This window comes from Podarcis bocagei, assembly GCF_964188305.1.
Source record: "Podarcis bocagei genome assembly, chromosome: 1".
NCBI lineage: Eukaryota > Metazoa > Chordata > Lepidosauria > Squamata > Lacertidae > Podarcis > Podarcis bocagei.
Genome location: NC_138125.1, coordinates 109,027,802 through 109,055,358, shown reverse-complemented (window position 1 = coordinate 109,055,358; position 27,557 = coordinate 109,027,802). Strand labels below are relative to the sequence as shown.

Genomic DNA, 27,557 nt, shown 5'->3' with positions numbered 1-27,557 from the left:
ATTGAGTTTTTTCACAGCATTAGCCTCCACTGGTGACACCCATCTAGGGGTTTTATTTTCCAATAGATCTTTATATCTTATCCAAACATTAAACAATGCTTTTCTAACAATGTGATTTTTGAAGGCACTGTTAACTTTATCATACCAAAGATATGCATGCCAACCAAAAGCATTGTTGAAACCTTCCAGATCCAAGATGTCTGTATTCTCGAGGAGCATCCATTCTTTGAGCCAGCAAAAAGCTGCTGCCTCATAGTACAATTTTAGGTCCGGCAGGGCAAAACCCCCTCTTTCTTTAGCATCTGTCAGTATTTTAAATTTAATTCGGGGCTTTTTGCCCTGCCAGACAAATTTCGAAATATCTTTATGCCACCTCTTAAAACATTCCATCTTGTCAATAATCTGCAAGGTCTGAAACAAAAATAGCATTCTAGGCAATACATTCATTTTAATTACTGCAATTCGGCCTAACATTGACAGTTTCAAATTTGACCATATCTCCAAGTCCTTTTTGATTTCTGACCAACATTTCTCATAGTTGTCCTTATACAAATTCTGATTCTTGGATGTTAGATAAACCCCTAGATATTTGACCTTTTTGACCACAGTCAAACCTGTTTCCTCTTGAAATTTCTCCTTTTCCATATCTGTTAGGTTTTTCCCTAAAACTTTGGTTTTTAGCTTGTTCAACTTAAATCCAGCTACCTGGCCAAACTGTTGTATTATTTCTAATACCTTTTTCGTACTAGTGTTTGGCTCTTGCAAAGTCAATACTAAGTCATCTGCGAACGCTCTTAATTTGTAATGTTTAGCTCCGACCTGCACACCTTTAACCTGCTGGTCATTTCTTATCATATTCAGCAAGACCTCCAGAACTGTAATAAAGAGTAATGGGGAGATCGGGCACCCCTGTCGTGTTCCTTTTTCTATCTTAAGCTCCTCAGTCACCACATTATTTACAATCAGTTTGGCCTTTTGTTCAGAGTATATTGCAGCCATACCATTCTCAAAACCCAGACCTACCCCCATCCTATGCAGATTCTTCTTCATAAAACTCCAAGAAATATTGTCAAAGGCTTTCTCCGCGTCTACAAATATCAATACTGCTTTAGTGTTTATATTCACCTCTAGCTTTTCCAGAATGTCTATAACATTCCTTACATTGTCCGCCAGGTGTCTTTTAGGGAGAAAGCCTGCTTGGTCCTTATGAATCATCTCCATCAAAACTCTTTTAAGTCTTTTTGCCAAAATGTCTGCAAAAATTTTGTAATCCACATTGAGCAATGATATTGGGCGGTAGTTCCTGAGTTGGGTCTTTTCAGTCTCTGACTTTGGTATGAGTGAAATGTATGCCTCTTTCCACGATTCAGGTGCCCTTTTTCCTTCAAGGATCTCATTACAAACTTCTCTTAATGGTTGAATCAACCATTCCTTCAGCGATTTGTAGTATCTAGAAGTCAATCCATCTGGTCCCGGAGATTTGCCCAGTTGCATATTCTGAATGGCAGCCTCTATCTCTTGTTCTGAGATTCTCTGGTTCAAGTCCATCTTACTTTGCTGAGAGATGTTTTGTAATCCATATCTTCCAAGGAATTTGTCTATATCTTCTTCATTTTGCGGGCCTTGAGTATAGAGTTTTTTGAAATAACTTAAAAAGCAATTTCTAATTTCATTGGGTTTAGATATGTTCTTTCCATCCACCTCTAGACTTGTAACTGTATTTAGTTTCTGCCTTTTCTTCAATTGCCATGCCAAAAGTTTACCACATTTATTTGCTGATTCAAAAGTTTTTTGCTTCATTTGCTTTATCTTCCATTCAATCTCTTGGTTCATCAATTCCATATATTGGGTTTGATATAACTTGATCTCTCTTAAAATGTCCTGAGACTTTGGTTTTGTTCTTAATTTCCTCTCTCCTTCTTTTATCATTTCCAAGATCTTCTCTTTTTTCTCATTTTGTTTTTTCCTCTTTATTGAGTTTTGTTGAATCAAAAGTCCTCTCATAACCGCTTTACTTGCATCCCAGATCACTCTTTTTTCGACGTCGGTCCTCAAATTTATTTCAAAATAGTCTTTTAGGGTCTTTTGGGCCTTCGTGAGAATCTCCTTATCTCGAAAGAGGGTGTCATTCATTCTCCATCTAAATTGACCAGTTATTGTGGGTTTCATCTCCATCTTCACGGCGTTATGGTCGGAGCAAGTTTTTGGGCAGATTTCCACTTTCTTAATCTTTGGAGCCAGTCCACTAGTAACCCAGATTTGGTCAATTCTGGTCCAGGTCATCATTGCTTGGGAGAAAAAGGTTCCCTCTCTCTCCAGAGGGTTCCTTGTTCTCCAAATGTCTATCAAGTCCATATTTTCTGTCATTTCGAAAAAAGTCTTAGGGAGTCTCCCTTCTTTAGTGACTGTTAATCTTTGTGCCTTGTCCATATTAGTGGAGACCACGCCATTCATGTCTCCAAAGGGTGGACACAGTGTGTGCACTGCGACCTACCCTGTCCACCTAACTTAGCCAGCTGCCTTCAAGTACAGAAGACGGTGTCCCATTGCCACTGTTGAAGTAAGCTTCAGCTGCCAGTCCAGTCTGCTTCTGTATGTGAAATGGTGAGAATACATCACCTTGCCCTTAGCTTAGCAGTGAAATGCCCTGGGTGAAGTTTAAAGAGAAGATTATCAGCATCCCTGCAGCCATATGAACATACTTATTGGCAAATAAATACTAGAGCTGTGTGCAAAGCCCCCTGCATCCACCTATGGCCCCAATCTGGGTCCCCCAATCAGGTTGGCCCACCCTGGGTCCACCTGGGAATCACCTGCCCTGAATCCGGTCCCAAATTAGCTTGGCGATGTTGCACCTCCTCCCCACATAACTTCTGACCAAGAGCAGAGGGGTCAGTTCTCTGCGGGGAAGCACTCTGAACCATGCAGGATCAGTGCCTCTCTGCAACACCTTTTGTCAATCCTGTGTTAGGCTCCTTTGCAAGCGGCCAATTCTTCCCCGAATTAGACATTTTACAGCAAACTAGAGCGAAGCTCAGCAAAGAAATCACACCCCAGTCTCACTCGCCTGCTTCTGTGGCCTGCTTCATACATCGAAATGTTTGAAGCTTTTTGACGCGGTTGGTAAGACAAACAGGAAATGGGTGTCAGAGATACATGGGAGGGTGCTTAAAATGGTTCCCTTGATCTCAGGCATGGTTTAACCACAATGGGGAGGATGTCTTCTACTTTCAGGCTTGAGATAATTTTTTTTTTCACCCCAGAGTGTTAAGTTTGATATGATGCACATTTCTATATATTTCTGAAGCACGGTGAAAATCCCAACTGTTGTTTGACCAGACACAAGAGTGGAACTTCTCTTCCTCCTCACAAAAGTGAATTTGTGCCTTGCTTTAGAAATACTGTTTTTACCCATTTGCAAATTTAATTCTTAGATTAATGGTATGGGGTTTAGCAGATTAATCTTTAATTGGATGACAGCCTTTCTGAAAATGTTATTAGCCTGCACAATGCATATTTGAAGCTCAGTTAACAGTCAATTTAAAATGTAAGCAATGTTACTATCATCTGTCAATGTTGGTTATTAAAAAAAAGAAAAGAACAGCTTATCAGAATGGGCATGAACATCATGCTCAGCTCTCTTAAAAACTACTGTCTGTCTCCATCCTTAGGATCAAACAGAGAACATGCAATAAATAGCTTTTTAAAGATCTGTTTAATACAGCCAAGAATAAGTGTGTAGAAAGGCATATATGTTCAACTTTTAGCATTCACTGCAATACTATAGTTGCTGTTTGGTTCTAAGACACAGCTCCTACTGCCATCCACTGATAAAATTTCTATTCACATAGCCTCACTCACTGTGTCAGTGAACAAAGTTTGGAAGTAATCATAGGGTGGATCTACACACAGGAAACACCCCCTCCCGCCACTATAAATAAGTCAGAAATTAGATCGTTATAACAAGAAACCCTATGGAAAAACGCATATAAAAATTTCCTGCTCTCTTGCACCATCTAGTGTTGCATGTTTATAGCGCATTCAAACAGTTGTTTCTTCACTAATGCAGCTGAGTCCATGTACTAACTGTACAAATAATCTGAGGAAACAAGGAAGTCAGATGGTGAACAGCAAATGAACAGTGGTTTAACTTCCTTACATACAACTGTCAGATATAAACAAATGCATATATACACCATAAAGATTTATACTCCGTTTCTAAATTACAGCCTTGTCTCTCCTATGGCATTCATTGGTTGCCTTTTATGACATGACCTACAGCAGTGTTGGCTGCTCTTGAAAACCATGTAGCACCTCAATTCCTTGTTATGCCTGTGATTTGAGTGAGGGCTTGGCTGCCCCATGCAGTGGGAGTTGGAAGGATGCAGGAGCTGCATCAGTGCAGCATAGTAACATTGCAGATAAGATTCAGGACCACCAATTTCAGTTTAGGAGTCTGCTGAATTTCTGTGAGGTTCTATTTCTGACAAGGAAGTTCTGTCTGGGCAAGGGTGTGTCTGTAAAAAAAGAAAACCTTAGCTTCTGCTCTTGTACACATCTTTGTTTTTAGGAGCCCTTGTTGCCCAATTTGCTGCTGCACTGTCAGGTGGTGGGGTGTGGGGTATTATCAGGAACACAGTGGGTGGGTGACAGTGGCAGTGTAGAAACCTCAGGCTTTTGCACAGCTGGGATGGAGCTCACTGTACAAAGGTAAGAGTCGAAGGTTGCCTCCAGATCAGCAAATTCTGCCTTAAGAGGGGTGGGTGGGTGGGTGTGCCAAATCACAATACATCCAGTGCTAATATCCATACATACCCTGAAGAAAGCTGACCAGAGAAATTTCTTTCTGCAAGAACAATGCTCTAGCAAAGAATTTAGATATTCCCAAAGATGGATTAGATATCAGTAGAAACTGCCCTGGACCCTGCAATCACCTTCTGAGGCCCTTCTTCGTGTGCCTCCTCCACGAGAAGTCCGGAAGGTGGCAACACAAGAACGGGCCTTATCTGTGGTGGCCCCCCATTTGTGGAATGCTCTCCTCAGGGAGGCTCTTCTGGTGCCTTCATTACATATCTTTAGACACCAAGCAAAAATGTTTCTCTTCAACAAGGTGTTTGGCTGATTAACATTGTATTCTTTTAAAATGTGTTTGTGGGAGCAGGAGGTTATTGGCTTGTTTTTGTTTTCTTGTGTATTTTGCATTTTTCTTTTGTGAACCACCCTGGAATCTTAGGGTGAAGGGCAGTATGTGAATAATATGATGAAGATGAAGATGAAGAAAATGATGTCAGTAAATGCCGCTTGATCAAGCAGTCTCTTCTTACGTTCCTGTTTCTTTTTTAACATTCTCTAGTGGCCTCCGAGGGTAAGAAGTTTGAGAACCCCAGGAGTACCCTAATGTAGACATTGAAGGCCATTAGGAGGAATCAGCTTCTAAAAGTCACATGGATATTTCATTTAGGCGCAGCAGGTAATATTCTATCAATGGAATAAAATGATTTGATAAAATTGCATAGGTTTAATGATGTCACTGCTGGTAAGAAAACATTAACTGGTTTTGTAGAAAATGTGATTGTGATTCACTGGTTTATTAGGAAGCTGGTTGCCCTTTCTCCACGGAGCACATTATGTACCTTCAATGCTAGATTTGCTTTTACTGATTCTAGGTTTTAAAGGATTTCTTGATGTCCCAAGAATCAAGGGGTTTCTTTATCCCCTGCTTAACCTCAGGATAAAGAGGGCAACTCTAGCTTATTAACAAAGGAAATAAGAACTCCTTTTGAGAAAGAACTTTAAGGAATGCCATTATGACAGGCATTGTGAATTTGCTCACATATTGCTTAATCCTTTGTCAGTGGCGTAGCGTGGGGGGTGCAGGGGGGCTCGGCTGCACCGGGCGCAACATCTGGGGGTTAGGGTTAGGGGGCGCAAATCCACGGGTTAGGGGGCGCAAATTACTTGCCTTGCCCCGGGTGCTGACAACCCACGCTACGCCACTGTCCTTTGTATTGATAACTGGAACTTGGACAATTTGCCTCAGTTTGTCTTAAGAACTAGTAACAAGTGCATTGTGCCAATATTTGTTGATCAAAGGCTACCAGTGATACATCTGGACACACAGATTATATTTCTAATTTGTGGTGTACAGCATTTGGTGCTATGCAGACTACAACAGATTTTTCAGTTTAGATTAGAATGTAATTTGCAGCAATGTCTGATTGCAAAAAAATATGTTTTGATGCCAATAGGTGGCACTAGTAATAACAAAATTTGCTGTGGGAAAGTGGATTGGAGGCCTTTCTGTCTCTTACATGGAGAAATATGCTGAGTGTAAAAGCCATACCCTCTTTCAGCCTACAGATAGTCTTACACAAAGGAAAATGGTTTTAATTTTACCTCTGCAAAACAGAGGCACTGCAAAGGCAGTACCGAACTGCACAGTGCTTTATAGGCTAATTGCTGTTGGCATCCGTCTGTCTTGGGAGACAATGGAGGTGTACGCCTTTGGGGGTGAAGTCAAACTGGTGCAAGGTTGCAGCACCTGCTGTGGCTGTAAAGACCAAAGTTTTGCTGCAGCTGTGGTTCTGTTGATGCCAGTGTACCACAGCATTTCTTCTCTGTGCTCCCCCCAGCTGTCATTCCTCCTCTGGTCACTGCTATGGATGCACAAACTGTCTGTCTGTCTGTCTCCAGGCATTGCGGTCGTCTGCAAGGGATTCCCACATAGCAGGGTTAATGTTGCTCGCTAAGGAGAACTGATGGGAAAAGACCACTTTCATCAGTTTCCTTGCTCACTTGGGGAAGAGCCATAGCTCAGTGGTAGAGCATCTGTTCTGCATGCTGAACGTCCTACCAGGTTCAAACCTTGGCATCTACACAGAGGACTGGGAATGCCCTGGAGAACTGTTGCCAGTTGACACTGTTGAGCTAGATGGACCAATGACTTGACTCAGTTTAAGACAGATTCCTAATTTCACATAGCATCTCATGATTTTCAGCTGAAGATAAATCTCGTGTGCCTTTTCCTGATGCATTTCAGTGGGAGGAACACATTCCTCCTGTTTCAGTTATTTTCAGTACCAATGGGTCTTCAGAGCCAACACATGGCTTCAGCTATTCACGAGCAGTCAAGTTTGTTTATATCCCATGGTGGATCTCAAGGCAGTGAACTTGAGGCTAGAGGCTATATTGCGCCTAAACCTTGGCCAGACACAGATCAGATTAGCTTCAGCAAGGTTATTGACTATGTGCCTTCCTTCTGACCACAACCTCCTCACTAGCATCTCCCTCTCCCAGACTTTATTCGTTTCAGTGATTGCACTCAGTCATGCAGACTTGCATTTGATGCTCCTATTCATCCAGGATTCGTATGTCACATGGCTTGCCGAGTGCCAGGCCGGAACTGTTTGTTCCTCTTCCCTTCCAAGTGCCCATTTGAGATGCTTTCACTGCTAGCATAATTGAAGGCTCTATAATTACTCTCTTGTCTCGTGGGCCCCACAGGGATTGTGGGCTGCCAAGGCAGTCCTTTGCGATGTAGTACCCAGCTGAGGACATAATCTTTTTGCCATGGCTGTGCGAGTCCCCTGTGCTACAAACGATAAGAAACGATATGGAATTCTGCAGCAAGGTAGCCCATATTCTGCAACGAGGAAAGCCGAATTCTGTGATACGAATAAATAATAGCTTGCTCTTTTGCACAATTTATTCATAGTTGTTCAAGGAGCGGCACTGAAGCAGGCTACACAGTAGGAGCCAATCTATTCTATGCAGTGATTGTCCACGCAATACTGACCGTTTCACTGGGCCTCCATGCGAGAACTGTATTGTCCCTCATTCACAAGGCTGTTGCGAAGCTTGATGCGACAGTCATGGTAAAGCATTATAAACGATATCCGTGGGGAGCAATAGAAAAACTCAAGTCTGGTCCAGCTATTCTCAGAATAACGTATTCCTGGAGGACACTGTGCTAACATCTAGCCATAAGAGTAGGGCATTAAAAATAAGGGACATTGTGTCCAGCTCAAGAATGGTCCCAGAGGGAGGCATGGTGGGCAGTTGACAGAGCCCAATTGAGGAAGCTCATTAGCAGGAGTGGCTTGCCTGGGGCAGTAGAGCCACAGCAATAGCCTCCCAGCAGCAGCAGCAGCATCACTGTTACTTCCTAGGGGGGAATGAGAAAGTGATGAGCTTGGAGCTAGATGCCTTCTCCTCTTCCAGCAAATAGCAGTGGCATTGCTGCCAGGAGGCTGTTGCTGTGGCTCCATCCCACCGGGTGGAGTCGCTGTTGATGAGAAGTAATAATAAATTAATAATAAATTTTATTTATACCCCGCCCTCCCTGGCCAGAGCCGGGTTCAGGGTGGCTAACACCAGTAAAATTACAATAAAAACATAAGGGGGAGGGGGAAACCAATTTAAAATACAGGTTAAAATACAATTTAAAATGCAGCCTCATTTTAAAAGTAGGCCATAGATCAAAACCATAAGGGGAGGGAAATATAAGGGTCAGACTGAGTCCAAACCAAAGGCCAGGTGGAACAGCTCTGTCTTGCAGGCCCTGCGGAAAGATCTCAAGTCCCGCAGGGCCCTAGTCTCTTGTGACAGAGTGTTCCACCAAATCGGGGCCAGTACTGAAAAGGCCCTGGCCCTAGTTGAGAACAATCTAACCAGAGTGTTAAGCACTGTCAGGGGCATCTGCTGCCCAGGAATGGCTGCAGCTTCCAGAGCAACTGAAGCTGGTGAAAGGCACCCATTTAAACCAACCATAGATGATGAAAACTGTTAAGTTGTGGGTGAACATATCAGACGACACAGCAATTCTTCAAACAGCTCTTGTTTATTCACAGGCCAGAACTGAACTGAACTGAAGGGTTCAGCCAGCCTGCTTATATAGAGCTCCACTAGAATGCAACAGTAACAATTTTCTGTAACTATCGAATCACTGAATGTCACTTTCGATCCCTTATTTGCATATGTGGACCTGAGTGAAAACTATCCACAATATCCCCCTGCTGGCCCAGGGTGAGAACTTCAGTACATAACAAAAACGTTTAAACCATAAAAACTTTTAAGTAGCCAACCATAGACTTCACCAAAGGCAAGTAGAAATAACCAGTGTTGCCCAAATAAGCAGCCTTGTGAAACCAGAGGAGGAAGAGGCACTCGTCACCTCAATAAGAAGAATTCAGTAGTACAGCTTTGGGCCTGTGATAGAAAAGGTCCTACTCCTTGCTGGATAGCTCAGTCAGTAGAGCATGAGACTCTTAATCCCAGGGTTGTGGGATTGAACCCTACATTGGGTGAAAGATTCCTGCATTGAAAGGGGTTGGACTGGATGACCCTCGTGGCCCCTTCCAACTCTGCAATGCTATTATTCTATTATTCTGCCATACTATTATCCGGATGTAATATGGTGCAGGGCCTGATTTTCTGACCACAACAGGCACATGGGCTGCCAAAGAGATAGGCAGTTCCTTGAATATGTGGGTCGCAGAATACGTAGGGCTTCTCCCTGCTTGGGGAGAAAGGATTTCCTTCTCATCATGACTGCTTTTATCAAGTAAAAGTCTGGCTTATTCTGCACCTTCACAGCTCATTTGACTCTCATGAACAGCCATAGCGATAATGAGTCACCTCCTCCCAGCTCATCTTTATGACGGTGATGGCAACTCTTGATTTAAGTATGTGAACTCAGGGACCATCAGAAGCCACCTGGGCTTTGCTCCCATTTCCCAGTGCTGGAACTGAGCCAAACAGGAAGGTTAAAATAAAAGCAAGTAAAATTTAAAAGTGTGTACAGTATATGCTTTGCCCCTAGTAGAAAGGATGCCATATAAAACAGCAAGTTATTGTCTTATGTGGCTTTAGATGCTGGGCCAGTGAAGGAGATAGTGAAGGCTTCTCTATATATACACATCAACCCAGCAGTTTTTCTGTCTTAAAAAATATGCTGTTTGACTTTTGTACAATGTATGCTTCTTAAACTCCACAGATATACAGTGGTACCTCGGGTTAAGTACTTAATTCGTTCCAGAGGTCCGTACTTAACCTGAAACTGTTCTTAACCTGAAGCACCACTTTAGCTAATGGGGCCTCCTGCTGCTGCCGCGCTGCTGGAGCACGATTTCTGTTCTCATCCTGAAGCAAAGTTCACATGCTTGTGTGAATGTACACCTGTTAATCTCCGCAAAACTATTTGTGTACATAGGTTCACAGATCATATACTAATCAAACTGAGATCATTGAAAGAAAATGTGTGATAGAAATATAATTCAACAACATTGAATGTAACATGTGACAATCCCTAGGATATAATGTGAAAGTATTGCTATACAGTGGTGCCTTGGGTTACATACGCTTCAGGTTACAGACTCCGCTAACACAGAAATAGTGCTTCAGGTTAAGAACTTTGCTTCAGGATAAGAACAGAAATCTTGCTCCGGCGGTGCGGCAGCAGCAGGAGGCCCCATTAGCTAAAGTGGTGCTTCAGGTTAAGAACAGTTTCAGGTTAAGAACAGACCTCCGGAATGAATTAAGTACTTAACCCGAGGTACCACTGTAGCTGCATTTCATTTAATTGCACATTGTATGACAATTGAATGCATGGTTCCTAATGTAGCCATGTAATCTGCATGCAGACTGATTCTGCTTCCAGGTCTCCTTCATTGGCAATGTACTGGTAGAAGGATATGATTGTATATTAATATTTGGACTTGTTTGATAATTAGTCTCATGGGAAGCATAAAATAAGCGCTGCTGATTCATCTCGCAATGTGTTGCATTCTCTGTACTGTTGCTTATTTAAATCTGACTCTCCACCCCCACCCGGTTTCTAAGGGCCAACTGCTTTTTGAGAAAGGCTGAATTCTCACAACGCAAGGAGAACAAGACTTTGCAGAGTTGAAAGAACTTAAAGTTTATATTCTCCAACTCCTTATGTATTAAGGCCAAACTCTTCTAAATCTGGCATCGCACTAGATTAGCCTATTTCATCCACAAGCAGGATCAAGAATAAGTATTTTTTTTATTAAAAAGAAGGTGCACCATGCCAGATGCATATTAAGGATAAATGAGTCCATTCAGCAGAACATAGATAGTTGGCTCAAGCAAGCAAACAAGGAATCAAGCTGAGATGAAGTGAAAATTGCCTATGGTCAGATAATTTCTTAATTTTAAATTGCGGGGGCAGGGGATTTACTAATCTTAGACCTCAAGACCAAGATTACTCTATCCAATAGCCATTTGTAGCCTCTCCAGATTTGATAGAAAACTTCTAGGCAACAATTCTATGCCTATGTAATTGGGAATAACCCCCCACTGAACTCAGTGGGACATCTTTCCAGGTAAACATGGAGTTGGTAGCAAGCAGACTACTCCTGAAGCATCAGATTAAAAACAGGGTTTCAGCTGCTGTTCAGCACCTAAAACTAGGGAAGTTCCTAGGGAAGTTGTAGAAAACAAAACAAAACCAATCTTGGGATCTTCATATCTCTGGATTCTATCTTGAAGACCAACCAGGACTGGTTGGTGGTGGTAGGACTCTAAGCACCATGTTCCATTGAGAAAGGGCATGTAGGTATGTTGCTCCCTAGCTTTGCAATTCTGTTCCAGGGATATGAGGGTTTCTATACACATTATGTGCTGTTCATGGTTTTTGCCAAGAAGAACAATCCTCTGCACCCTAGCAGCCCATAAGATAGGGAGTATATGGCTCTACCATGTGCACTGGTCTAAATTAGAGAACATTCAAATGAGATCTTTTAGAAGCTGATTTATATTTTTTGCACCTCTGTAGTGTCAATGGTTGGGGTGTTGTTGCTTTCTCTCATAAAATTATAGTCATATGAGATGATTCTAAACCAGGGGTGAATTGGATCTGACTGACAGGTCAGATCCTGGGTTCCCTGATTTCTTGATATGCTCCCTGCCCCCCTCTGAACCATCAGGCGATCCATGACATCAGGTGATCTGTTTTTCCTTTGTAGCATGACAAGTTGTGTACAAAGGAAAATCCAAGCCACTTCAATTCAACCTCCACTTTGGACAGTGACTAGTTGTGCTACCAGGTTCCCCCAAGAAGAATTCAGTAGTACAGCTGATTCAGGAAGCTTGAAATCACAATTTTCTTATTTATTTAACTTCCTTAAAGTTAAAAAGTTGACCAAAACTGCCATGTGCTTGCCAAACAGGCCTGGAAATGTCCCTGGAAATGGTGCTATGAGATCACATAACGTTGCTGGTAAGGGCAGTACAGGGAAAAGGTGGCTTCTCACATGTGGTGTTGTGGGGGGCAGTCATCTTTTCCCCCTCATGTGAGGAAAGGGTACAACAATTAGGGCTTTTTAGTTCGGGGGGGAAAAGGCAATCGAGCGGATAGTGGGCATGATACAGATATATAAAATTAAGCACAGTATGGAGAAAGTGATTAGAGTTTTTCTCCCTCTCATACAGTGCCAGATTACCAAATAGGCAGAGCAGGCAGCGGCCTATGGGCCCCATGCCTTTTAGGAGCCTGCAACAATGGATCAAAATAATATTGATTTGATCCTGGAAGTAAATTACTATCAAGCTTTCTCAGTTCAATGTTATCCTACTAGAGCGTGCACACAAGGCGCCCCGCCCCACTCCAAGATTTTGACTGCTTAGGGGCCTCCACAGGGTTTAATCCAGCACTGCTCTTATAATAGTAGAACGTTGAAATTGAACGTTGAAAGATTCAGGACAGGCAAGAGAAAGAACTTCACATAATTAAACTATGGAATTTCCACCCACAGAATGTAACGATGGCTTTTGCCACCCTGGACTCCTTTGGGTGGAAGGGTGGGAAAGAAATTTAATTAATGAAGGAAATTAAAATAAATAAAATAAAGAGGATTGGATAGTCTATGGAGGATAAAGCTATCAAATATCAGGATATCAATTCATGGAGGGTAAGGCAACTACTCTTGACGGCTGCATTCTACCTCCAAAGTCAGAGGCCATATGCCTCCTAATGCCAGGCACTGGGACTCATGTCCTGTTTGATAATTTTATTGGGTTTTGGCATTATTTTGTTTTCTTCATAACTGTCAGGTCTCTATAAACCAGCTTCTTTTGGGAGGAAAAGTGGGGTACAAACAAAGACGGACATGAAATAGACATAGGCAAATGAGATTAACTATTTTCAGATGATTATGCCATGGCTGGCATGGGGTTCCTGTGGCCCCCACAAGATGAATCATATGACACATAGATTGGTTAGTAATGCCCTCACCCCTCACAACACACACACACACACCTCCCTCCATGTGCAGAGTGTAGCAAGCTTTGCCTGGATAGATACAGTTTGCAGTATACATTACTGGGTGCCATTGCGTTCATAAGAGAACAAGGGAGGCATTCATGGTGAGTTCTGACACCTCTTTTTCTAGAAAAATAGCACTCATTACTGTATTGGGCAGTTTTTAATGTTTGATGTTTTATTATGTTTTTATAGCTGTTGGCAGCTGCCCAGAGTGGCTGGGTACAAATTAATAATAATTTATTACTGTGGTCATTGTGAGAATAAAAGGCTGGGCTTTGGACTGATCCTCCAGAGCTCTTCCTATGGTAAAGACAGTTGCCGTTTGCCAAACTGTGATGCTTGAACCAGTAAGAAAAACTGGACCAGACAAAAATTCTTATTTAAAGTCATTCTTAAAAGATCCCTCTGCTTCGGAGCATTGGATGCCCATCCTTTTAGCATATAATTTAAATCAATTGTTTTAAAGCAGTAAAAGAAAAACAACCTATGAGCTTTTGTGGGTAAGGACGGGTTAAAAATGGAAATAATTGGGCCTGTGGGTGTGGGTGTGTGATGGCAGCAGATGGAACAGAGCTATCTGGAAGGAGGATAGCTGAAAGTGACACAATTGCATGCAATCCTACCTTCCTCACCTCCCACTTTCAACAAGTTTCCAATGGACTCTTTGTCCGAACAAGAGCGGGTCAAGGTTTACGCAGAACATTTAACCTGTTTGGGAATGTTAAGCTGGTTAACTCACAGCTAATGTGACTCAAGGTAGTCACTTGGTGTGGATTAAAGATTTAGAACAATCGCCACTCCTGTTACAAGGCTGGCATACAAAGGGCCATTTATGACAACAAGGACAACAATCTCTATTTATTACTGCCAGGCTGACATGCTGAAAGCCCCACTCCTGCATGCCAGCACAAAAAGCTTTGTTGCTTGTAGATTGTTTGTTTATGTAAATTGACATGGTGCATTTTATTATGCAACGGGGAAAGGCTCTAAGTGACAAGAAAAGTGCTGATTGGACAAGCCTCTTGGAAAGGGACCTCTGACAAAGCCAAGGCAAATCCTGACATTATTCCCTGCTTGGCTGCAACAACTTCAGGAGGACGGAAAGCTTGTTGACTCTTCAGTATATCTATCTATTTGGTGGGGGAGGGATAGTGGTGGATGGTTTGATTTCTGCAGCGATTCTGGGATACCAGATCATCTCTGGACACATATCCGCAAGGAACCTCTTGGATACTGCAGGAATCATGACAGAAGATGTCCAGGTTCCAACCAGCATGTCTGAATATAATCGGAACGTGCCCTCTGAAAAACCTCAGCTCCAGGTCATTGATATTATTGATCAAATTGCAAATTCTGTCGAGATATTTCCTTACGAAACCACAGAGCCTATTCCCGGTTCCTCACTTGCACAAGGAAACCGAGGAGGAGGCAAACATTTAGCAAAGAGCACAGCATACGAAGTTTCAGTTGGGATAAAGGAACTTCAAGGTAAAATGCCAGTTTATGCATCCCCCCCACCCTTTTTGTCTTGGGAATGATGTGAGATGCTTTATTATATTGAGATCTTTTTATTTTTTGAGAAATATAAGTGTTTTAAATGTTTTTCTTAAAGCGTTCTTTTTACTTCTGTCTGTAAGATTATAAATCCTTTGTGCTGAATGAGTAACAGTGGCTGACACTTTCTGAAATTTTCTCTGACCCTCAAAAAAAAAGAAAAGATCTGTCCCATTATTGATATGGATATACATTTTTTAAAAAAAGCAAATGTGGATCTAGTTCTAAACACGATCTAGCCAAAGTTAAGTGCTTTTAATTCTCCTGAATGGGAGAAATGTGAAATGAATGAGAATTAAAAGCAAGAGAGATTTAAGCATGTGTTGCATTCTCTTTGAAAGCGATGCACTTTAACTTTGGCTGGATTGTGCACAACTTTCACTGATTTTCTATTAATTTTAATTGAGTTTTAATTTCTGTCAATGGAATTTGCTTCTAAGTGTTTGCTGTACCTCCCTAAAAAGAAAAATGGGGGGGGGGAGGCATTCCATTCCATTTCACTGGAAGTCGGTCCATTGATTGCTGTGGCACATATTTTCTGCTGCAAGTGGCTCTAGATCAAAATCTAATGGGAAAAGATCACTCCAGGGAGAAAGGTTTAAGCTGCACTATATGGCTGAAGAGATTAGTAATTGCCGCTGTAATCACTAAACACTTTGTAGGAGATGTCAATTTTACACTGTCTTGTATCTTCTAAAGGAGAGCCAGAGGGAAACAAGGAGAGAGAAACTGACATCTTTTCCCAGGAGACAAGAAGCTGGGAAGAAGAATCCAGAGAAGGTGAGGAGTAGAGCTGCCTTACTTTTTTAAAAAGTAGGAAGAAAGCCACAGATTTTGTTAGCGGTCTAACCAAGATCCAATTTAATTTAATGAGGCACTTAAGCACATGCACAAGTCTCTCTCACGGAAATCAGTTGAGGCTAATTCAGTCTAGGGATAAGAGCTCAACTCAATATGAGTTTATACTAAAACTGGTGGCTATTTCTTCAGGGTCGACAGCCAACTTTGCATACAGGATTAAATCCCAGTGAAGGATGTCAGTGATACGTGCAGGTACGAGATGCATGGATGAAAGACTACAGCTAAATTTGTGCCCCACAGCAGGGGTGATTTGTCTCTCCCTCCCCCCTCCCCCATTTATTCATTCTTGCTCACAAATATTATGCACCTGCTCTATCTACCCATCTCTCTAAAATCATGGTTTGGACTCCAATAATAGACTCCATTAGGAAAGGCAGAGTAATTAGGACCAAGTTAGATCATACTCCTATGTACATTTACTTATATGCGAGTCCCATTGTGCTTCGGATTTCAGTCTAGGGGAAATAGGATAGTAATTTTACAGCTGTCTTGGCTTCAGAAAGGTGGTGGTGGTGGTATAATCTACACATTTATCAGAAGTGACCTTGTCAGTCTTAAAACCTCAGTATTTTGGAGAGCTCAGCTCATGAAGAATGGCTTTTCCCGCCAACACATATCTGCATTCACGCTGCATTGTACAAGCACACAATAAAACCTATTAAGTAAAATTTGACACCTTCCCCTCCCCAACTCCCATGCACAAGCACTTTATCTCTAAATTGCAGACAGCATTTTTACTACCTATCCAATTCAACCTAATTAATACTTAAGACACCACAGGCAGAAGTTGAATGGAGAATTTTGTCACAACATTAAAGCACCAATTAAGCCAGAGAGGAGTTGAATACGACAAGTGTGCGACACCCGTATAAATGATCATGTAGCCTGCCTATCTTCGGGTAATGCAAAGAGACTATATGCAATGTGGTGCTTGGTCAATCCATATGACTACTTGCTTAGCCGAGTAGCCATGCACACAACTGGGTGCACTTGCTGCACAATAAAGAACAAATACTATACATAATGATAGGTGGGTTAGTCTCTTCAAGGCAGCCCGCAGTGTGACTCGGGTCTCACAAACATGTCTTTAAAAGAGGGTTAGACCAATTCATGGTGGGTGGGGCTGTCAACGGCTACTAGGGTTGTGAGTGGCCCAGTCCAGCAGGACTTTTCTTATGTTTAGGTCAGAACCTTTAAAGGAGCAGCCAGCAAACTGGCAGAGAAGGCAGGACCATGAGCAGGGCATGACATTTCCTGTTTTTTGGGCATAAAAATGGCATCGGGGGAATTTTGGTGAATCGGGGAAAACCGGGATGTATGGCAACACGATGGAAATAGCAGTGGAAGCAGCTCCAAATTTTGCTCAACAACTTCGCGGATGCCAGGATATATATATTTTAATAAAATATGGCAATCTGAGATAGCTGTTTTTAACTTTTAGATTTTGTTTAATATAAAAAAATGTTTTATTATTGTTTCCTGCTCCGCGCCCCTTTGGGAGTAAGGGTAGGATAAATAAATAAAAACATTCTGTTGCAACAGCTGGAAATAAGATTTCACTACCAGACCAGTCAGCTTGTTATAGTTTTGTTGCTGAGCAACAATGTGCAGAGCTAAATGGAGTGAGAAGCCAGCCATCCAAAAGTCTGAGATGTACTTACCTGGAGACAGAGACAGCATCCGAAGTCTGGTCCAGTCCTAGGGTTGGGTGAACAGCAATCTATGTGATCAGACAGTCCAGGAGTCAGGGAATCCAATGATCAGGGGGTCCAGGGTCAAAACAACCAGGAAGCAGCAAGGTAGGGCCAAGAACTCCAAGTGTTGTTACTGGTATCTGACTGCTTCTGGAAGCTCTGCTTTAAGAAGCCTGAAGCCAGCTGTTTCTCATCAACACATTCTCCTCTGTGTCCTTGAAGGCTGATCAGTTGCAGGTGGAGTCATTCCGCTTTCTCCCCCTTCAGGCTGTTGTTCAGCAGGCAAAGCTGACTCCTGGCCCATGACACATCTTCTACTTGTAGAATGGGGGAGGGTGCCATTTTGTCCTTTGTTTCAGAAAGCAAAATGGCTTTGGCTAGCCCTGTTAAGGGACTATACTGCAATAAACAAAGTCTGAATCGGGGGTAACCAGTAGTCTCCTATTTAAGGTACTGTTCAGGCGCAGTGAATTAACTGTGTCCTGTTTAAACACAGCCCCACATTCAGATAATGCTCTCCCTTTTCTTCCCTTAGATTAGGGGGAAATCCCTGCAGCAGACCTGTGTTTAGGTCTCTGCTTAAGGAACCCTATTATCTTCCAGTTTAATAACCCTCTTATATTACAAACACCTGTGTGGAGGCTGAATGGTCAATGTTTCATGGACAACCCAAGTTCTGCTCTTGCTTAGTTTTTGCAGTTTCTAGAACGTTATATATAGTCTCAGTCACTGATGATCCTTGGATTGTGTGGTGCCATAGCTTGCTGTGGAGATGAGGGAATGTAAAAACAAACAAACAAATCAAATAAACAAAAATCTGGACCCTACTGTGGCCTTAGAAATGATAATTAAGGTAATAACTTCACTTGCAGTAGAGTGTGGCACTTCCCACCTGTGACAACTGCTAATAATGGAAACTGCAGCCTAGCCTCTTGCAATATCTTCCAACTTGCTGCGATGATGCAGCTGCTTTTGCATGTGTGAAGCTGGACACAGCAGCAACTGCAGCATGTTGCAAAGTGAGTGGCCAAAATTTCATGCATAGGGACAAGATATATATACTCTACATGGTTAAATGGTCTTCTATGATACATAACCTTTATGGCTGGTTTGAAATCATTCATGCAAGTGGTCTGACTGCCCATGAGCTTCCACTTAATGAGCAAACACCATCGCTGTCAACAAACAAGGGACGACAGGCTTCTAAACATATATATGATGGATTGAATCCCATGGAGTGTGATGCACATTTGGTTTCCTTTTTCTGGGGCTCTGGGCATGGATACCTATCCTATTTGCTTTTCTGCACACAGCTTCTAACAGATGGTCAGTATGGTCAGCTTGGGCAGTGATGATGATCACTGGTAGGGACTGAAACTGAATTCTACATTCCAACCAAAGTTGCATCGTTTGGTAGGCAGGCGCATACAGACCTGTGTGAAGGAATTGTCTGATTCAGGTTATTCTCTCGATTGTTAATCAGAATTCATCTGTGATCTTCTGGAAAATCCCACATGAAGTTGTTAACTATGCAGAGAAATTTAAACAGAGTGAGGTACATACTTGTATTGAACTGGTGTGCATTATCTTCTATTTGAGGATACTCCCTGCGCCCCTCAGTTTCCTTAGCATAGGCACAGCTCTGTTAAGAAAGTTTATATTTCAGAAGGAGGCAAATGTTTAGACAGTTCATGCCTATGTATATAAGGTACATTTGCCATTTACCTTTCTCTTGACTTTAGATTCCCTGGTGGCAGTTTGTGTTACAATTTAAGCAAGGATAGCAAAAACCACTCTGCTCATCTTTCATGGACCAATGTCTTATATGGGGGAGAAAGGTCAACAAGGGCTGTAGTTAGAAACACAAAATGGAAGTAAGATAATATTTAATCAGAGCCACCAGAACCTTTGCTTTCCTGCAGCGGCGTAGCGTGGGTTGTCAGCACCTGGGGCAAGGCAAGTAATTTGCGCCCCCTAACCCGGGGCAAGGCAAGTAATTTGCGCCCCCTAACCTGCCGCCGCTGCCAGCTTCTTCTTGCTGCTGCCTGGTCTGGTCTGGTGTGGTTCTCTCTCGCGCTCAGCGCTGCGCTGGGCGGCCGCTGCACTGTCCCTCCCCCAGATAGTCCCTCGCTCTCTCTCCGCACCGCACGCCTGGCACCCACCCCCTCCACAGTGGGCGGATCGGATTCGCACAGCCAGCACTGCAGTGAGAGAGAGTGAGTGAGCCAGGTAGGGGCAGAGAGCTGCGAGTGCGAGCGCCCCCCAGATGTTGCGCCCGGTGCGGCCGGCCCCCCCTGCACCCCCCACGCTACGCCACTGCTTTCCTGTGTTTTTGTGCACAGCATTAAGGATCCCAATTCTGGCAAAGCTGGGGGGGAAATGGTGCTTTTGCAATATGTGTTCACACCTAACACCAGTCTCAGAAATGGCACACTATTAGTGTTTGTCTGCATTCCCAAGGTGACATATGAAGGCAGGAAGGGTACCTAGTCCTGGAGATGGCATCATCAGTGCCTCTTTTTATGGGAAGAGCGAGGTAAGCACCTGAGTGACTTGCTTGATCGAGATTCTCATGAAGCCTGCAGATATAGGCAGCCTCTTTGCTTGTGATATTTCTAGAGATCTGAAACAACACACTTTAGAACCCTAGAATTGTAGAGTTGGAAGGGACCCTGAGGATCATCTAGTGCAACCCCCTGCAGATGGTTCAAAAATACTTTTTAAAAACCAGTGGGCATGAACCAATTGTTTAAAATCTACTTGGAAACTCCAATAGCTGCCAGTTTGAATGCAACACTTGCAAAGTTCTTCTTTATTATAAGTTCTACAGAGAAACTATCTGCAGATCACATTCCTTGTCCGTGTTGAGTTCTAGCTAATATGAGTAACAGTGCAATGGTATGCATGGCTGCATGCAAACCATACGCTTAAAACATATCTAAATCACACAGCTTCCCCCAATAAATTCTGAGAGCTGTAGTTCGTAAAGGGTGCTAGGAATTGTAGCTCTGTGAGGGCTAAATTACAGAATACCAGGATGCTTTGGGGGAAAGCCATGTTCTTTAAAATATATGGTGTGTACAGTGGTGCCCCGCAAGACGAATGCCTCGCAAGACGAAAAACTCGCTAGACGAAAGGGTTTTGTGGTTTTTGAGCTGTTTCGCAAGACGAATTTCCCTATGGGCTTGCTTCGCAAGACGAAAACGTCTTGCATTTTTTTGCAAGTTTGTTTCCTTTTTCTTAACACCGTTAATACAGTTGCGACTTGACTTCGAGGAGCAACCCATAGAACGTGGTGTGGTAGCCTTTTTTGAGGTTTTTGGCGATTTCTGAAGCTTTTCCAAAACTTTTCCGACACCGTGCTTCACAAGACGAAAAATTCGCTAGACGAAAAAACTCGCGGAACGAATTAATTTCGTCTTGCGAGGCACCACTGTACACAGCCTAGGTCTACTCAGAAGTAACTTTTATGTTTTTTGGTTCATTGGCACCTACTCCCAGGTAAGAGTGTAGAGGGCTGAAGTCTAAAAATACCACGAGGAGTTTCTGTCCTGACCCATACAGCTCTTCTTCATCCAGAGAATAATCTGGAAAATTTTGCTAACATCATTTCTTATGTGGCTCTCCATGTGTTGCGACATTCCTGCTAGTCATACAGCTCAGCCCTGCACATGTTTATGTGGATATAGGTCCCATTAAGTTCAGTGAGACTTGCTCCCTAACAAGTGTGCATAGGATTGTATAGTGCCACAACTGAAACCACATTGAGTACTCCTATTAATTTAAATAGATGCCTGCCCTATTTGAAAATTACAACTGAAACAGGATGGTACTGAATTACCATGTCTCTCCTAAAGTGGGTTATGGTTCCTTCCACCTTTAAATATTTTCTCCAGGAGTACCAGGAAGCTGCATGTATGCCTATGTTCTGGTGACTATTTTAGGAAGGGCTTTTGATACCCCTTCTCACCTTGAACATCCATGCAGGAAGCTTGTAGAAATGTGACCCAATAGTTCAGGTTGAATCAAGTTTGATAAGAGAAGGCTTTTTTTTTTTTTTAATAGCTTTATGCCTGCTAAGTGTGCGATTTCACAATCTTGACAACACATTGACACCGGTTATTTGGATTTTGCGTAACAGTTGGCAAGTCATTCCATACATTTAGATCCACTTTAACTACATGTCAAAAGCCATCAATATCCAGTGCCACACAGAGGGGCACAAAGTGATGCTATTTTATCAGCGTGTGCTTACAGAAGCGCACTGAACTTTTATAAAATGACTTTGGCAAAATACTCCAAATCTTGAAAGAAGCTACAATAGAAGGCCTAGCATAGTTATCTTCAGTATGGCGTTCCTTTAATCACAGCCAGATGTGTTTACTCATTCAGTCTGGACTCTAGGCCAGGGATAGGGAACCTGTGGCCTTCCAGGTGTTCGTGGACCACAACTCCCATCATTCCTGACCATTGGCCATGTTGGCTGGGGCTGATGGGAGTTAGAGTCCAACAACATTGGGATGGTCACAGATTCCTTGGTCCTGCTGTAGACAATTTAATGGGACACTATGTCTTTCTCTGGCTATCCTACCATTGAGCTATCTAGTAAGCCACACTGCACTTCAGTGGGGTGCACACACACACTTTTCAATAATTTCAAGTAGTTGGAAACAAGAGGTAGAAATGACTGTCACCTGCATGCTGATGTTGCTGTGACTCAAACCTCTAGATGACTTTTCCCAGCAGGTACCCCATAGCCTACTGGCCAGAGGGTGGAAAATAAGCTTCTCAGTACCACCTTCTGAGGCTGATTATCCAGGAAAGACTGAAGCCACTGTAACACTACTAGGCCCAACCAAGAGTTGGATAGTCTGCTGCTTATTCAGTATGCTTGCCCAGTTAGATATTAGGATAGAGTGACCATGTGTCCTACTTGCAGAGGACAGTCCTGGGTTTGAAAGGCTGCTTGGTTTAAATCTTGTTTCAAGGTTAAGAACCATAAGAAGGGAGAGCATTTGCCCATCAACAGTTGCCACCAGAACAGGAGACTGAGCAGGCAAGACAGGTCACGTCATCACAGTCTTTCCCACTGTGTGATGCGCTTCTGTTTCGATTATAGTAATTTCTAAATGTGCACCTGAACATATAAATTAGCATAAGCCTATTTCATACAAATCCGTATCATCTTTTGTCCTTTTATTGGGTGGGGGGTGCATTTCTATTTGTTGGGAATGCATAGGTGGTCAGTCTATATCAGGTATTTTGCTGAGTAAGCCAGTATCAAACTAGGCTGCTCTCCTATGGTACCACCTCCTGACCGGTCAAAAAGATACCAGACTCTACCTGCTGACCTCTCAGAATTCCCCTACTGACCAGATATTCCAGGCATATTACCCTAATAAGATGGTTGAGAAAAGTGGCTGTTTGCAGACAATTAGTTGCACTTTGAATCAAGAAAATATAGCAATCCGTGCCACATTTAGTAAATATCTATTTCAAGGCTTTCAAGCGCTGTATGTTACACCTCAGTTATCTTGCTAATTTGTGTGTGGTGGTGGTAGAATGGGAAAATTAGATGGTTATAAATTTTTGCAAAATAATGATGATAAGACTATCTGCTCCGAAGACAGTTCCTATTTCTTTTTATCCATTTCTGGTAAACCCCTGCCCTTCCTTTGTCCCTCTTTCCCTTTTATGGATGCCTCACTAACAATTTGTTAGTGCAAGCATATTGCTAGAGAGCTCATGCTTCAGGATTCAAGTCACTTCACTGGGCCTCCTTAGAAGTAGTGTTGAAAAATAGGGTGGTAAGGATGGTGGAGAAGAGTGCATGGGGTCTCTAGTCCATTTGCTTATAAACTCCCATCACCCCCATCCAAGCATGATCAGGGATGATGGGAATGTAGTCAAGCAGGTCCCCCAGCCCTGGTGTATAGGATCGTAGGCACAGTTACTTTATATATTTCAGGAAAAGCGTGAAAAGCAGAAGGGAGAACAACATTCCCCACTCCTGTGAATGTTTAGATTGATCTGTAGGGCACTGGTAGTCTCTTTAGTATGCTGGTGTTGTATGTGGACCATGGCCATTCAATCTCATTATTCTATAATATTGTTGTTGTTGTTGCTTTTTTGTGACAGTACTCACTGATCCAAAGTACCATCGCCTCTTTTTTTTTGCTGCCCGTTGCAGCCATTTTGTACTGGCACCCGCTAATTTTTTTTAAATCAAAATATGCGCACTGGTACTTCAGTTTTTACAAAGACAAAACCTCTTCTGATTCTGCTTCCACATATATTATCTCAGTATTCCTCAAGCCAACCCCATCAGTATTATTAGTCTTAAATAGCAGGTGGGTTGTGAGTAGGGCTGAGAGACAGTGGATGCCCATGGGCCACCTACTGAGGTAACGGCAAACTTTAAACAAGGGATTTCCCAGGTTTGCATCTCAGCCTCCTTGCCACCATACTTTTACCCTAGCTCAACTGCACTGTAACCCCACTGTTATTTGTTACAGGCTTTTGCGAGGAGAAGCATCCTGTGAGCACTATAGACCATAAAGTAGCTAAGATGGAAGAAAGAAAGATGGAGGAACCCCAGACTGAAGAAGTCTACAGCACTAAGGAGGTGGTGGTGGAGGAGGAACAGGAAGAGGCGGAGCTGAGTGAACCCAAGGAGCCAATGAAAGAGGAAACGCAACTAGAAGAAAATGAAACCATGGCAGAGGAAGATTTCGATGGCACTGAAGAAATAATGCAGAAGGAAAGCAATGAGGATAAACATAAAAAGAGGCTGGAGAGCGGCAACAAGGATTTCCTTTCTGCCAGTGCCAGCTGTAACTCTCAGACTGAGAAACCTGCTGAGCAGCCGAGCTTGGTGAAGAAAAATGATATCTCCAGGCACAGTTATTCTCGATACAATACAATATCTTACCGGAAGATTCGGAAAGGAAACACTAAACAGAGAATTGATGAATTTGAGTCCATGATGCATTCATAAAACTGAGGCAGAGGATTTGATGGGCATGCTGCGATTCTCCTCCCCTCCCCAATGCCAGACATTTATCCACCTGTAATATCAAGTTATCAAAATATATTTTGCAGCTTCGATCCAACCTAAGCTTACCTGTAATCTAAGGCTACAACCCTATGCACCCTTTCTGTTTGGGAACAAGCTCTATTGATCCCATTTACTTCCAGATAGATATGCATAGGATGGGACTGCATGGCTGCAGGTTTATGCATTGTTATCTGGGAGTACTGTCTGTTGGACTATTAGGGGACTTGCTTCTGAGTACATAGCATGTGGATACGCTTGGACTGGAAGTCTCATTGAAACTAACAGAACAAGTTAGTCATGACTAACTTCACTCCTACTGCTTTTGGTGGGACTGATGCATGTCTTCTCAAAAATAAGTCCCATTGAGTTCAACTGGACTTAATCCCACAAGTGTGTCTAGGATTGCCGTCATAAATTACAACTAACTTTCATGGGACTGGGGCTAGTATGTGCAATTTGTCTGCACCTCAGAAATGTAACCACAACAATACATGTACTAACTTAAATCAGCAGTGTAATGACTTTAACATAGCTCAATCAAAAAAGGTCTTTTAGAGATAGTTTTCCATCCCCCCTATCCATTTTTGGTACTGAAATGGAAGAAACAGCTAGGGGACGCCAACCTTTGGCAGCCAGCAGACACATTTTGGACACTGAAAGAGTGCTGCGGGCACCAGTCATAAAATGGCTGCCGTGGGGTCATGGCATAACTCAAAACTGCTGCTATAAGGGCATGTATTCCACATCTAAAAGAGAAGAAATTAGACAGGACCACAAAATGGTGTGAGTTCCTCCTCACAGCTGTGGGGTGTGGAAGGCACATCAGCCACTGTTACACTCACAGAGAGAAGCTCTTTGCAATTCTCCTCAGTTCAGAACAGGTGGGAGGATGGGTGTCAATTCCTGGCATCCAGTGAAATGTGGAGACATGTTTAAGAAGGTGTGTTCAACGTGAGCCAGTGCAAACAGGAACTGAGCAGGGAGAAGAAACATTTTTGAGGGGATATTTATTAAGACTTTTTGTGGGTGCCATAGGACACACCGCCACAACATGGGCATAACATTGGTGACCTTTTAGATAGCCCTGGACTAATTTGTAATCTCTTTAAAACACACACACAGAATAATCAAGATGGTTCTCCATTCTGGTGATTTCCTGACAAATAGAGTAGACTTGAGGATACCGTTAGAAGAATAAAGTTATAACTCGTTGCAATTGCTATGATCTCTGTTTTTAAAGGGTTCTGTGAGCATGAACTACACCACCTTTGAAACCCACTTCCTGTCTGTTTTCCTATCCTATCATTCTGTGTTGAGAGAAAATAACGGCATACATTTGCACCAGCTAGTTGTATTAGTCTTACATTATGGGCATTGACAAAATGAGTCCAGGAGCTACTTTAAAACTAAGGTGGCAATCCTTTTCACATTTTCTTGGGAGAAAACCCCACTGAACATGGTGAATCCTCTGCAGAGCTTTGGTAGCCAGTGTTGGAACTGTTAGCAACATATGCACTGTTAATAAAAAGGCTGAAACACTGTTTTACATTTCAAAAACTTGAAATCCAGACTAGAACCAGATTTACCCATCTCACAAATAAATAACTGTATGTCCACTATTCTCACAAAACTAGTTCTCACAATTTTGTCTGCCAAATATTGTTCCATCACATTCCAGTCAGCAACTGAGAACATCAACACTGCATACTAGTATCAATTAATACACAGACTGAAATGTTAACATCATGTTTGTAAATGACTACAGTATTAAAATATATGTACTTCAGCTATTAACATTCTTTGGTTGATATATTGTTATAACTTTTTTTAAAAAAACCCAGATTGGGTATAAACTGTGTGTGTGTGTGTGTGTGTGTGTGTGTGTGTGTGAGAGAGAGAGAGAGAGAGAGAGAGAGAGAGAGATTGTGCGATTCAAAATGAGAATAGGTTTGCCTTCCTTTTTCTTCCTCCCCCAATCTGTATATTTTAGCTAGTATAATGAAAGGCAACTGAAAACCCTTTAAAATCCCATTGAAGTTCATTTCCAACCAGTAAAAGAGGAAGAAAATTTGCATATGCAAATTGTTGCAGATGATACTGTTTAATGAACCAGCTCTTGTTAGTGCAGATAGCAACTTTTCCAGTAGCAACAGAGTTCATCAATAAGAGGGGGGAAATTAATAGAATTGGCACAAATAAAAGGGCTTTCATGTTTAACAGGTAGCCTGAATAAAAAAAAGTAGGGGTCCACTCCTGAGAAATGCTAAGTGGGGGAACTAACCTTAAGGGAAGTACCTCAGGTGAATAAACAGGCTGAGGTGAAATTAGAGGCTATTATAATGCTTATGAAGACAGTTTCTCAATTTCAAATGCTTTGAGAAACCAAGAATTATGAGACTTTTCGTTTCCACATTCATCTTCTGAAACAGATTCTCTTACTGGATTCACACGACCATTCTGACAGGGAGGTAGCCAGGGAAAACCATTGTGAGTGACTTTTTGGTGAGGTGACCAAGAACAGGAATTAAAATGTTCTGCATGGGTGGTTTTATGGCAAGTCTGGGGAGCGCTAAGCAAGGAATCAAAACTGAGAGCAACAGGCATTTTTAACATCATTGTTAAGAATTGCATGGTTCAAATAAAGTTCCTTGTTAAATACTTGAGTTTCCTGTTCATTACTTTTCAGATATATAAAATCAGAGACCATTGGTGTGATTCAACATGGTGAAATGGTGACATTCTGGTAGCTGGATGAGGGCCAACCAACACACTAAGGCTGAATCTTGCCATGACTAGACATTTTCAATGAGTGGTTATGTGGTCTGAGACGCTCTTTCTGAGGGAAGAGGTATGTCGTTCGGAGGCATTCCTACATTCACTTCTTTCATTGGACACCCAGGTGACCTCAGTGGCAAGGAGCACCCATGATCAATTTCAGTTGGTACGCCAGCTACGCCCTTTCCCGGACAGGGATGTATTGGCTATTATGAGTCATGTGATGGTAACATCTCAACTGGACTACTGTAACACGCTCTATGTTGAGCTTCCCTTGAAACTGGTACAGAGACTGCAGCTAGTACAGAACACTGTGGCCAAGTTGTGGAGT

The 27,557-nt window shown here is 42.5% G+C and overlaps 1 protein-coding gene and 1 long non-coding RNA gene across 2 annotated transcripts in view; one reads left to right on the top strand and one right to left on the bottom strand.

Annotated features, from left to right (window-relative positions):
- LOC308583706 overlaps positions 1–19,227 on the bottom strand; it is a 58,311-nt gene extending 39,084 nt beyond the window's left edge. The window contains exons 1-2 of the long non-coding RNA XR_014006366.1: positions 18,958–19,227; positions 17,362–18,158 (exon numbers count right to left, since the gene is read on the bottom strand). This is a non-coding gene — a long non-coding RNA (uncharacterized lncRNA). The remainder of the gene's footprint in view (positions 1–17,361; positions 18,159–18,957) is intronic.
- ERMN (ermin) lies at positions 14,176–27,109 on the top strand. The gene is made up of 3 exons (XM_081187829.1): positions 14,176–14,773; positions 15,539–15,619; positions 23,910–27,109. The coding sequence occupies exons 1-3, from the start codon at positions 14,530–14,532 to the stop codon at positions 24,389–24,391; spliced, it is 807 nt and encodes a 268-aa protein (XP_081043955.1). The 5' UTR covers positions 14,176–14,529; the 3' UTR covers positions 24,392–27,109.
- The last annotated feature ends 448 nt before the right edge of the window (positions 27,110–27,557 follow it).